Raw genomic sequence first — 13,317 nt, 5'->3', positions numbered from 1 at the left:
CTTAGGGATGAAAAGGGGGAAAAATTGTTATGTGAACAAGCCAGAAAAATATATCTCTTATTTTAAATAGGGCATCTGAAGTTTGCAAAACAAGAGAAACGAAGTATCTAAATAAAAGTGTGATACTTACCTTAAAAAGTGAAATTTTCTCTATGTTCATGCATTCTGATCCTGGGTTCCTCTGCTGCATTTTGTAAAAGATGAGACGTTCTTCTCAGAAGGGAGTGTGTGAATGATGTGAATGACATTCCTATTTTGAGAATAAGGTGGTGAGGCCTGTCCGGCCCCAGAGCAGTGTTTGGCTATCACATGGAAGAAGGTCTCTGAAGGCATTACAATGCACTTGTGAAAGAACTGTGAAGTCTGCACATATTACTGTAAGTATAGCAAACCTGTACAGAGCAATGCACAAAAGTTGGGTGTGTTCAAGATAGATGCTTATGTGATCACCAACTTGCAGACTTTCTCCTAAGCAACTTTCGATACAGGTGGAACCTTGCTCTTTTCAGCCTGGGTGGCAGCTTTCGATACAGGTGGAACCTTGCTCTTTTCAGCCTGGGCGTAGTCTTCCATCCAAAATGCATCCGAGGTGGAGGAGGCCGTGGAGGAGGAGGAGCTCTCCTTGTCGTGCTTCACCATTGTCCAGTATGGAGAAGGGGCTCTCACTTCTTTCTTGTGATCTCTGTGAATCATCACGTCACACTGAATGTCTTTCCCTACGCTAATGGTATGGTTCTTCTTCTTATATCCATGCCACTCTCTGGAGATAGACATCGGTCTTGCAGACTGAGGCCCAGTGGACCCTGGGTCTTTATAATACTTAAGTTTTTTATCTGAAACTACATCTTCGTTGTCATCACTGCTTGCCAAAAGGTCATCTTTTGACTCCTCAGTTTTCTTTGTTGGGCTGAAATGAAAAAAAGAAGAAATGGACTGTTAATTGTCTGAACATTCATTGTCCCCTAACAAGACGTCTTAAAAGCCGCTTTGGTTCGTAAAAGAAAGAATACGATTTAGCTTTAGCACTTTGTGTTGTTGACGGTTTTCTCTTTAAAAGTACCTTTACGTTTGTTTCCATTCCTAAGTGTAAATCGAATTCTGCCTTGGATCATTTCACATTGCTTTGTACTAACTTAAGCCAGAGTACTGACCAGAATATTAGCAGGCCTTAAAGTGTAGGTTAATTTGCCTCCAGAATGATAGTCAACCTGGCCATCTCCACAGAGCTCTGTTCTAATGGGTCACATGGGGTCAGCAATAACCACAATAACAGGGTATTACCAATTTCCAGCGTATTGAGAAATTAGTGGGCCTCCAAGATCTTCAACACACTAGTAATCGGGAAATCTTTGAGTCTTCTTTTTTTCTCCTGAGCATCATCATTTGCCTCTCTTTTGGGTTTAAAAGCGTCGACTTACACAATGCCCTCTATGTCCAGATGTGTCTTGTTCGGCATTCTACTTACCTCTTGCTGGCCAAATGTTTTTTGGTTTCTTTTTTAATTTAATAGAGCACAAGCAGGGGAAGCGGCAGGCAGAGGGAGAAGCAAGCTCTCCCAGAGCAGGGAGCCTGATGGGAGGCTCAATATCGGGGACCCTGAGATTGTGACCTGAGCTGAAGGTGGTCGTTTAACCAACTGAGCCACCCAGGCGCCCCTCTGGCCAGATGCTTTTAAAGATGTTTTTGTAACTTTCTTGAGAGCTCCAGCAGAGGAGCACAGCTCCTCATACCTCTTTGAAGGACAGACGTCCTCTTCAACCGAGCACGCAGCTTCCAGAGGGACGCACGTGAGCGATGAGGGAGGAGGGGGAACACCTGCCTGGCCAACCCAGTCACCCTCACATCCCCAACTCCTGGCTTTCTTGACTGTTGAAGCTTGGGCAGTGCTGGCCTGCTAACAACGCAGGCCTCTTCAGCTTTTCTAAAACCTGCGGTTCCTGTGCCCACTTACTACTCCCCCGAACGGATGCCGTTCCCTGCTCCCCCCTCATCCTGGTCTTTGTGATGATGGACCTCTGGCACATCTGTCCTGCTACAGGAAATAGGAATTCCTTTCTTCCCCAACGCCCCTCCCCGCCGCCAACCTTTCAGACTTGCTTGTGTCATCACTACTATTCTTGCAGTCCTGACTGTTCTGTGTGATTCCAAGAATTTGAACAGGTTTTCCTCAAGTTTCTCTCTTCTAGTAATAATTAGTAATTGAGTCTTTCTCCCTGAGAACCACTGAGAATCATTAAAATGTGGATTTTCCTTCATCCTCGATTTAGTGGGTGCAAAGAGATTCAAAAGATCTTAGGATCAGAACACTTGGCCTTCAGACATGCCCAGGACTTCCTGAGCAGCTTGTGAATGGGCGGGGGGGGATCCATGTTGCTTTTTTTTCCCCAGACGGCAAAGAATATCCTTTGTAACTCAGTATTCGGTAACTATAAAGAATAAGTAGTAGAGCCAGGTTCTTCCTAACTGAAGTATGATTATAAAACCATAAGCCAGCAGAGGTCAGAGTTAGTTGGAAACCGTTTTTAGACCACTAGGTCTGCCCAAAGTATTATGTGGAATATTCTCCAGTGTGCACGAAGTGCCATTTGCTCCTGAAAAAGATCTTACGAGCTCTGTGTAAGAAGCCTTTTCTTTCCTTTTGTGCTCCTTCTCTGTCCCCTTCCATGTAATTACCAAAGTGCCTTAGATGTAAGCACTTTGTTAAGGAAGGGATTCAGAAAGTGTCTGCTCTTGTTTCTGAATCCATGGGTTTTAGCCTCATACTGTAGTTGTGCTCTTCTGTTTCTCTCTTCTTTGCTTTTGAATGGTCAGTCTGCCGTTCTTAGATGTTAATATTCTGTATCTCAAACTCTGAACACTTAAAATGCTTAGAAACATAATCATTCTATAAACAAATGATTAAGAACCCAGGCTTGAGAGCTGTACTCCCCAGTACGGGGTCCCCAGCTGTGTGTGGCTGCTGAATTTAAACTGATTAAATCTGAATAAAATTTAAAATTCCCCAGTTGCAGTTCCTCACATTCCACGTGCTTAATCGTGGCTACTACGTGGGACAGCACAAATTGAGAACATTTACACCATGGCAGTAAGTTCTTCTAGAACATTGCTGCTCTGGAGACAGGCCTAGTGACAGACCCTGTGACCTCTGGCAAGTTTACATACACCTCTCTTGGCTTCCGTTTTCTTGCCTGTAATCAGGATAATAAAAAGCCTTGGCCTGAGGATTAAGAGGTATAATTCTCGTCAAGCAATGTAAACTGCATAGTAAGCAGTGTTATCATGAATGATTTTTAACTACATCATGATTGGTTTGGTTTTGGGGGGAAAAAACCTGTCCCCAATCTGTGCCTAATCTAAGGGGACAGACAACTCTACCCAGCTATAGTCCCGCTGTCAGCATGTGGGAATGCAAGCCCATCTTCTGATTTTTCAGGAGAAACCACAGGTGCAGATACTTTCCATGAAATCTTGGATGTGTAAGTTCAAATATTTTTCATTTAAACATTTTTGAAATGTACAGAAAAATGCAAAAAAGATCAGTTTAATGGAAAAAAATTATAAACACTTGGGTAGCCACACACACCCCCCGGGGGGGCAAGAAAGAGTACTGGCACCTGGAAAAGCCCCCTCGTATCTTCCTTTTTCTCTAGGTCACCGCTATTCTGGCTTTTCAAAATGTTGTGGGAGACCAACAAAGCACATCTGTTGACCGTATCAGTCCCTTGGACCACAAGTGGGAATATATGAAGTAATGTCAATGCAATGTGGGCCATCCTTTAGTTCTTAGTAAAGTCCCCAGCTAGATTTCCTTGAGCCCATCCCAATAACCAAAGATACACACAGCTGTAGCAACTCTAGCTCAGAAATCCTGTCAAATTAATAAGGACCACTCTTGCATCAGAGCACTGAATTGTTGAAGGAAAAGGATCTCATGTCATACATGTTATGCTCTGCAGGCCTTCCTCACATGTCTGACCTGCCGAAGGGTCCCTTGTACTCCTGGGTTACAGAGATTAAGTGATTTGTCTGGACCTCGAAAGCTGGGTTTTAATTTTCATTCCCTCTAAATAAAGGAAACCATGGGAAAGTCCTGTGGTAGATTTAGCATAATGGCAGAGATTTGCATTCCCCCAGGGCAACAGAGTAAACAATGGATGATACAGATTGCATCCTTGAAATTAGGAGAAATGCTGTGAAGGAGATACACGGGTTGCCCTGAAAGCATAAGATGGGTGGACCAGACAGTGTTTTAAAGCTTCCTAATTTAGTGAGGCCTCTTGGAAAAAGTTTGCACTGTAAGCCTTCAAGGATGAGTAATGACGGGGTCCTAAGCATGTTGCAGACAGAAGAGCAAGTGCAAAGGCCCCGAGGCAAAGAGAAGGCAAAAAAGCTGAGAGCCAAAGTGGACTAGAGAGGGCAGAGGAGAGAGAGCAGTATGAGGTGAGGCTGTGGTGGGATACAGACAGACACTAGCCACATGGGGTAGCATAGACCAGTCCAAGGATTTGGGTGTTTGTCCCGAGAACAGAAGGTCTTAAAAGATTTTAAGCAGGAACATGTCAAAATCAGACCTGCATCGTAAAAGGACTGTTCTGTGTAGAGAATGAATAGGGTACAGGAGTGGATGGTAGAGACCGAATGGTGACTCTTGCTGGGGTGGTGGTGGTGGCTGGCGAGAAACGGACGAATGTGAGAGATAGCTGGAAGGTAAAATGACAAGCCCTCATGATTATTGTGGGTGGAAAGAAGGCAATGGAGAAATCTAGCACAACCCCTAAATTTCTGACTTGTTCAGCTAGGCAAATGTTCGCCTAGTAAGAGAGGGCCACTGGAGATCAGTGGTGAGCTGGCTTTTGATTTTTTTGGCACAAGGAGTGTGAGGGGTTCGTGATACACCCAAATGGAGCTACCAAGTGGGAGAGGAAGGATTTAAATGTACAAGTTTGAAGGTGATAGGATTTGAAAAAAAATCACTCATATTCGCAGAGGGATAGAAACCACAGGCATCAGTGAGAGATGGCCCAGGAGACTGAGACAAGGAAGCCAAAGGTTCAGCCCCAGGGAAGGGCAGGGCAGAAGCCTGGGGAAGATGGTATTTCAACAGGAGTGGGGGTGGGGTTGTACAGTGGCGAATGCTGCTCGGAAGCCAAGAGTAATGTAGACTTGAGAAGAGTCCACTGGAGTCAGCAACATGAGGGCTGTGGGCGGCCCCGCCAAGAGGTCCCTTGGCCAGGTGAAGAGAGCAAGGCCTCCACTAAGGTGCGGTGGGGCAGAGCGCCCGAGAAATGATCTCCAGGGGAAACGGCCCACAGCTGCTACAGCATCTCTCTACCTGACTGGAGTCAAAGGGACAGGACCGTGGCTCGGGGGCGCTGGGAGAGGACAGCGGCCTCAAGGTGGGGTTTGTGAAGAGGACAGAGGCCTAAAATAAGGCTTCCATGTTGTTGAAAAGGATCCAGAGAGAAGCTGAATGTGCAGGAGGCAAATGAAGCGATGGGATTCATAGCATGCGTTTAAGGCCAACTCTGGACAAGGGGACAAGTGGCAGAGCTCCCATCGGACGGTTCTCTGTAGAACCCCAGGTTCAGGGCTCTCGCCTTCATCAGTCTGCCTCACATTAGGTCCTGTAGATTGTACTTTTCCAGAAGGATTCAGAACCCACTAAATGATCGTGGTGGTTTCACCAATCCCTCCCACCCTGGTCCAGCGGATCCTTCTCCCATGAAACCAAGACCCAGTGCTTCACACGGCCCCGGGGGCGCTAGCATAACAAAAGATTTCCTAAAAAAAAAAAACGATCTACTCACCGCGTTACTGGGAATTTGGTCTCAGGGATTAAATCATAGATTTCTTGCCACTCTTGTGGTATGTCAATAAAATCTCGGTAAATCTTGATCTGTAGTACTGTTCCTATGGTGATGTGTTGCAAAAGTTTTAAAAATTCTCGAAGAGTATATCCTAACACATTAGCATGGCCAACACTAATCAGAACATCACCTGAAGAGGGAAAAAATTATCAGTAAAATTAAGATAATGGGTCAGTGGGTTCATAGCACTTCTGGCTCTAATGTAAGGTGTTTCATTTTAAGGGTTCATATTGTTGGTTCATTCTGAACCCAAACCAGGCTTCAGCCTTTATTTAATAAAAGTGGTCATCTCAGTGACATGAGTGTCCTTTGCATAATGGAGAATGCATGCAAGATGTTTCTTAATAGTGGTGTAATGGTAGGTATTATTTCACGTTTTTACTGCATTTCTGTAGTCCTTGGTGTGTCAGAAGCTAAAAACCATCTATAATCGGAGCCATCACTTAAGATTCTAAAAATGTGTGTGTTTCAAGTAAAATAAATAGCTATTACTATTAAAAAACCACTTACACTAAGTGAATCAATGACCTAGTTTCTCTTGTACCTGCCTGGCAATTTCCAGTGCCCTCCACTGGTATTAACATCAAAAGACTTTGATTTTAATTTCCTGCCTTGCACAGTATTAGTTGAACAAATAATTCTGCATGAAAAACACTGGGCATGTAGCACGATTTCATTAAGCTTACAATGTCTGTACAGGGAGTATGTTGGTTAAAGGGATTTGACAGCTAGGTTGTCTACTTTAGGGCATTGCTGGACAGGGAGGGAAGCGTGACGGTCAACCATGGAGCTTTGGATCCCCCCACCATGTGGGAGGAAAACCACATCTTGATCACAAGCTCCTGGACCCCCAAAGTGGGTGTTAAAAAGACTACTCATTTGGGCGTGGACGTGTAAAGGAGATCCAGCCATGGGGCAAGCCCACCTGGGTCACTGAACCCGGAGCAGGAGATGCAGAAGCGTGACAGGAGCACCCTGCTGTGGGGGGTAGTTACAGATGGCCCTGTGTTCTCTCGTTTTCGAAGCCTGGTTCTCCAGCCTTTCCGGCAATTCTGTCAGACTCACTGTTCTAAGTTCAGTGCCTTAATAGAATGGTTTTCTATTGGTTGCTGTGAAGAATCCTGACTACCACAAGGACACCCAGCAAGAAAGGAAGGAATACAAAGAAATTACTTCTGAAGGGCTCACAGTGAGTATAATCTTAGCAAATCTTACTAGAACAGCTTGCCGAATGGTTAATGGAGACTTTATAGCTAATACTAGATGAAGGGACTCCAGTTAAGTCCCAAAGGGGAGGCTCATCTCGTTGTGCATGGGAAGTAGGGGCCCTCAATTACCCTCTTTGCAAGATAGCCAGAAGCCTAACCCCCGATAAGAGGATGAAGCAACTTCTCTGAGACTACACCCCACTGTGCGATAGTTTAGAATTCTGCTGATCTCAAAGGAAGCCTCTGGGGAATGCCAAAGACAATTTTTCATAGTGCTAGGTCCTAGTTTCCTAGCAGAAACTGAAGTTTGAAAGTAGTAAAGAAAATGAAGACTTAGAAGGGTGGAGAAAACCTACTTCGGTCTTAGAAAGTAGCTGAGGGTAAAACCAGCCAAGGATCTGCAGCTAACTGCTAAATGAAACAGGTTTTCCCCCGCTGCCTGGAGAGTGTGCAGTCTGGAACAGCTGTTCATCCTATGGAGGTTAATTACAACAGCACACCCACCCGCAAAAAAAAAAAAAACACAAAAAAACCCAAAACCCACCAAAACCAAACACCCCTCACTGGACGAGCTTATATGCCTAATGTTAAAAGAAGCATTTATAGCTGAAAGCTACGGCTTGGCATTCTGCTCAATTATGTTGTTAAAGCGTGTTTTTTAATCAAGAGGACAGAAAACAAACAGCGTAATTCCATGACGATCCTGGCTGTGAACCAAACATGTCGTCGTATGAATGTGATTACTCTGCCAACAGATATTAACATTGCCCTTCATTAAGACATACCAATGTGGTATTTATGAATATCAAACTCATTACACAGTTTTTTTTTCTGTTTCAATGGGCTGTAGGAGCCACATTATTATATAAACTTTGTCTCGATTACCTACGTTAAATCAACTTCGCAGCAGCCAAGTTACTACTGAAAAATAGATTTGCCTATTTTTCTCCATCTCTCCCGATGAGGCTGTGAGTTCCATAAGCTCCAGGTGGGTTACAGACCACATCTGTTTGGCTCACCTTTATAACCCCGTGCCTAGCAGGATACCTGCACACAGCAGGCATTCAGGAAATGTTTACTGAATGAATGTGGCTGGTATGTGACTTGTATTTTGCCTTCAAAGTTACACTAATTTCTTAAGCCTCTAGGTATCAGACTATACTTAAAACCATCCCGGCTGGGGCGCCTGGGTGGCTCAGTGGGTTAAGCCTCTGCCTTCCGCTCAGGTCATGATCTCAGGGTCCTGAGATCGAGCCCTGCATCAGGCTCCCTGCTGAGCAGAGAGCCTGATTTTTTTTTTGTCTCTCTCTCTGCCTGCCTCTCTGCCTACTTGTGATCTCTCTCTGTCAAATAAATAAATAAAATCTTAAAAAAAAAAAAAGAAAAAAAAACCATCCTGGCCAAAAGGAATGTAAAGTTTAGCCAGAATAAACTAACACTAAACTAAGCTAGGAAATCAAAAGAAACCCTATTTTAAAGCACCAGAAGAGAAAAATCTGATGCACATGGATAAGAAACAATGGAGCTGGGAGATAATGTGGTCAAAGAAATAGCAGGCTTGGGGGACTGTCACCTCTGAAATTCTCAATCATTGTCAAAAGCACTGAATTCCAGTTTCTGAAACCAAGACACTGAAGGGAAGTGACTGACCTGTCATGAAGAGATTTGGGACTCTGGACTCTCTCTGATACTGAAATCCTATTTCCAGGATTTCAAGGGGCCCATGGGCTGGAACCCCAGCCCCGTGCATCCACTTAGCTCTGTGCATTGACCCACTTCCTTCATCTCACCAACCCTCTCGTCTTGTTACCCACCTTTCAGGAGTGGTGCAAAGATTAAATGAGAACATGGATGCGGAAACTCCTTGCACGATGGCTGTGACAAATATGTCTTATTCATTTATCAAGCACAGACATACCAAATGTGCCAGCACTGTAGGTTAAGTCCTGGATTTAAAAGATGAATTCCAGGTGCATTTGGCTGGCTCAGTCAGAAGAGCATGAGACTCTTGATCTCGGAGTCATGAGTTCAAGCCCCACATTGGGTGTAGAAATTACCAAATAGAAAAAACTTAAGAAAATGGAAACCTTTATTGGGGCGCCTGGGTGGCTCAGTGGGTTAAGCCTCTGCCTTCGGCTCAGGTCATGATCTAGGGGTCCTGAGATCAAGCCCCGAATGGGACTCTCTGCTCAGCAGGGAGCCTGCTTCCTCCTCTCTCTCTCTGCCTGCCTCTCTGCCTACTTGGGATCTCTCTCTGTCAAATAAATAAATAAAAACCTTTAATAAAAAAAAAAAGATGAATTCCAGACTGCCTCTGACCTCAAGGAGCCCACTGACCATAGGTCCTGCTTCCCACGCATAAAAACACACTCCTGTCGCACTCCAGCGAGTATGCACTGTGGTTACCGACCAGTGTCTGTCACCCGACCCCAGAGAAGCTAAGGAGAACACGCAGAAAAGTTCACACGACGTGTCCTGGACTTCCTCTGGTCTGGAAAGTCCAGATCTCTCTTTCTGGTACTCTGCCCCAGCACCAAGTGTTTTGGATTTTAAGGTGAGGTAAATGTTCACAACGGCATCATTTATCTCTTTTCTTTAACCCACTGCTTCTAACCGGAGCTGCACTTAGACTCAATCACCTGAGGAGCTTTGAAACCATGAACTAACCGATCCCCAGCCCCAGACCAATTGAATCAGAGCCTCTGGGGAAACAGGGCGTAGGCATCTCAGATTTATAAGCTCCCCAGGTGATCCTAATAGGTAAGAGTTACAAATCAGTGGCTTAGTCCACTGAACCACCACCCTTTTTTATTAAAAACAACAACAACAACAAAACCCAAGTCTGGAAACTAAGAACAGCCTAAGAGAAATGACTGCCAGTATTCCCACTGAACTGTCGTTTTTAAAGCACTTTCATAAACCTTCTCTCTCCAAATCCTAGCTGCCTCTGACCAGGGTGGTATTATCCCAAATCAGAGCATGAGGTGACCTACACCTGGAAGGTTAGATGACTTTGCCCAAGGTCACAGAACTACAAAGTGGCAGAGCAGCTAAAACCAGGTGGCTCTTCCCTCTCACCACCCTTGCAGCCCATCGTGTCTCCTTGGCTCCCAAGCACAGCCCTAGAACCGGAGCAGACACTGGAAAACATGTTTCTAACTGGAAGAAAAAAATCATTCACCCCAAGACAAGAGAAGCAGGGTGGTGTTTCTTGGGCTTAGAAGTGTAACAGAGAGGGTTCAAGCCACTGATCCCTGGTGGGCAAGTTACTAAATATCTGATTCCTTATCTGTAAGGTGGTTTAATGCACAATCGACCTCAGGGATTGTCAGGAGGGTGAAGTGAGATCATGCGTCTGAACGCTAACGATGATTCACACTGCCCATGCAGGAAGGAAGGTTTATCCACCAAGAGCCATAAACTCTGGAGTGACACCATACCTGTGTGTGTTGGGGGGTGAGCCCAGGCAAGGAACTCAAGCTCACCGAGCCTCCGTTTCATCCCCTGTGAAAGGGGGATAACAACGGCTCCTACCTACAGACTTAAGGTGAGAATTTGGTGAATAAAAACATACACAGTGAGGGTTGATAAAGTGATAGCCAGGGCGTGGTATGCAGATATCTGCTCTCAAGCAATATTATCATTATTGCACTTACACTAACACCTGCTAACCGAGTCTCCCCAGAGGCAGACAGGAGGGAGGCAGAGGGAAGACCACAGTCACCTGGCTTGAGTTTTCCATCCCTGGCCGCAGCCCCCTTCCGGATGAGATGGGTGATCTGGAGGTAGGGCCCGTTCTGGATGACGATCAGGCCCAAGCCTAGGTTCCCCACAGTGAGTTTGGTCTGCTGAGTTTTGCTCAAGTTGTGCACAGAAGACTTGACGTCGAAGCCAGTTTGTTTTTCTAATGAAAAGAGGGAGACTTTTTTTCAGTCCGTCACCTAGACAGCAACATGACAGTATCACTGGGGTGCTAGAGCCAGTTTTAGGACTGGGGACCCGGAGCAGTTTCGGAACCTCTCTGTTCCTCAGTTTCCCCGTCAGTAAAGTGAGGACGATAAATGTCTAGCTTAGAGGCTTGTTATGAGTATAAATGAGACAGCTGAAGGGCTTTGCACAGCGCCCGGCCCCTGCTAAGTGCTTCATTAACGTCAGTTATCATCTCTCCACTTGATAAATTTTTCTGAGGCAGACTGTGCGCTAGGAAACAACAATTTCTTGCCCTTATGGATCTTCCAGCTTAACGGAGGAGACAGATATCCATCAGTCACGTCAATGTATGTCGAATAACAAACGGTAACACACGCTATGAAGGAAAAGTATAGAGAGCTCTGAGGGGGACTGACAGGAGGCCAAGGTATCCTGTGGAGAAGGCAGTTCAGGCTTCATGCAGGAGGTAACGTTTGCATGGAGGTCAGAAGGACCCACAGGAAATATTTAGACCAAGGAGAGTGGAAGGAAGTCTCAGAGACAGGAAAGAACCAAGAGCGAGAGCAAGAGATGCATGGGGCAGGCGGAAGGAACAAAGGCAGAGACCACTGGGGCTGTTTGACAGGCTTACATCATCGCTGCAAGGGCTGAGGAGGGATTTAAGCAGGACACAGTAAGATTGGCTTTTCTTTTTTTTTTTTTTTTTTAAACAAAACCAAACCATGGATTGTGGGGTCCAGAGTGGAAGTGGGAAATCAAAGTATTATTGTCATCACCCAAGCATACCATGGCATAGTGGAAATAGCAGGAAAAGATCATTTGGCAGGAAAATCTGGGACAATGGGTGGTGGTGGAGGGGTGTCGAAATATGTTTTCTACGGGACTAACTCTCAAAAGAGAAGTTTCAGGCTGTGGAGTGATTTAAAACAAGTTGGTCTCTCAAGAGGAAGCTTCTCAGAAGACTTATTTTCAGTCCACAGGAAGCTTCTGGGGACATTCCTTTTCAGCACACTTTTCCTCAAGGACAAGTGACAAACCGCTCCTTGCCGAGCCTTTGGCAAATCCATAGGACTGTGGTGTTTTGAGGGCCCAGAAGTGGTCTCTACTGCTGAGGGAGGGGCTCTCCCAGGCCCTCCACCCCCAGGTGTGGGCCCGCAGCCAGGTTCCGGGCCCTTCCCTCCTGAGCAAGCATTGGAGCATATCTCCAACCTCACCTTCCCCCAAACCACAGATGCTCTCTAGAAAAGAAATAAAGGAACCCAGTGTAAAGAAGGTTCCACATTGGGAGACTGCTCAGGATTACAGGAGAGATTTGCAGGAGGTCGTACCCCTCCTTCAGTCTCCAGTTCCTGAACAGACAGAGAAGGTGCATCTTAGCAGGCTTTGAGCACCAACCTCAGCTTGCAAGTTAAATGAGCTTCGGATAAGATAACCAAGAAGCACAGTCTCAAAAGCCGGCAGGGTTAAGGGAAAGTAGGCAGCCTCAAAAGACTCCATACCTGATGATTCCACCTTCTCCGCAGAAAGGGCAAAACTGCAGGAGACAGATCGGGAGCGCCAGGCACGCAAGTACAGGCTGGTGGCAAAGGGGCAGGCGCAAAGCCGGGGCGGGGGCGGGGGCGGGGGCGGGTGGGGAGGGCTGGAGTTGAACTTCTCCGCATCTTGATGGTGTGGGTCATCGTTTGTCAAAACTCGAAGCTATACACTAACAATGAGGGACTCTTCCTGTATGTAAAGCATAGTTTAGCAAACAAACAACGGGGAGAGGCTACCTCCCAGGCTAAGAGTCTGACGTTCGGTCCCATTTCACAGGTGAGTCAAAGTGATGAAGGCTTTGTCCCCCAGGCGTCGCCCTCTCCCCACTCCCCAGTTACCTTTTTTGTTTTTTAGGACTGCCTTCTTCATGGCCCCAGGAGGGCAGGCCCCTCAGAGGGCCTCCCAGAGCCGAAGCTGGAGTGGGTCCAACTCCCAACTGTTTCGAACTCGCGAGGAGCCGGCGCACTGCGGCCCGACCGCGGGCGGCGGGGCGGACCGTCCAGGCGGCGAGGAGACCCCGGGCGCTGCTCCTCGGGATGGCCGCCAGGGGGCAGAAGTTGGACAGTTGTGCGGTTACAGGGCCACGGTGGACCCGGGAAAGTGGAGTGAGTGGAAATTTGGGGGGAGAAAAACAAAACTTGTGCGGGGGGGGGCGGGGGGGGGGGCTTAGCACAGTGCCTGGCTCACAGTGGGTTCATCATCCATTCTTGGAAAACAAACGGGGAGGATGGAAGAAGCACCGAGGAGGGTGTGGCAGAGATGTGAAATGGTCTGCG

At 46.5% G+C, this 13,317-nt stretch overlaps 1 protein-coding gene across 1 annotated transcript; it reads right to left on the bottom strand.

Moving 5' to 3' along the window:
- Window positions 1-468: 468 nt before the first annotated feature.
- Window positions 469-12,910, bottom strand: LOC111162197 (PDZ domain containing 9). The gene is made up of 4 exons (XM_022526427.1): window positions 12,880-12,910; window positions 10,800-10,979; window positions 5,808-5,997; window positions 469-907 (listed from the first exon to the last, which is right to left on the bottom strand). Exons 1-4 carry the CDS (start codon window positions 12,908-12,910, stop codon window positions 469-471), a joined length of 840 nt encoding a protein of 279 aa, XP_022382135.1.
- Window positions 12,911-13,317: the final 407 nt, after the last annotated feature.

The sequence above is a fragment of the Enhydra lutris genome, unplaced genomic scaffold, assembly GCF_002288905.1.
Source record: "Enhydra lutris kenyoni isolate GAN:26980312 unplaced genomic scaffold, ASM228890v2 scaffoldscaffold90, whole genome shotgun sequence".
Classification (NCBI taxonomy): domain Eukaryota; kingdom Metazoa; phylum Chordata; class Mammalia; order Carnivora; family Mustelidae; genus Enhydra; species Enhydra lutris.
The sequence above is the reverse complement of the archived record's forward strand: the minus strand, read 5'-3'. Positions and strand labels throughout refer to the sequence as shown.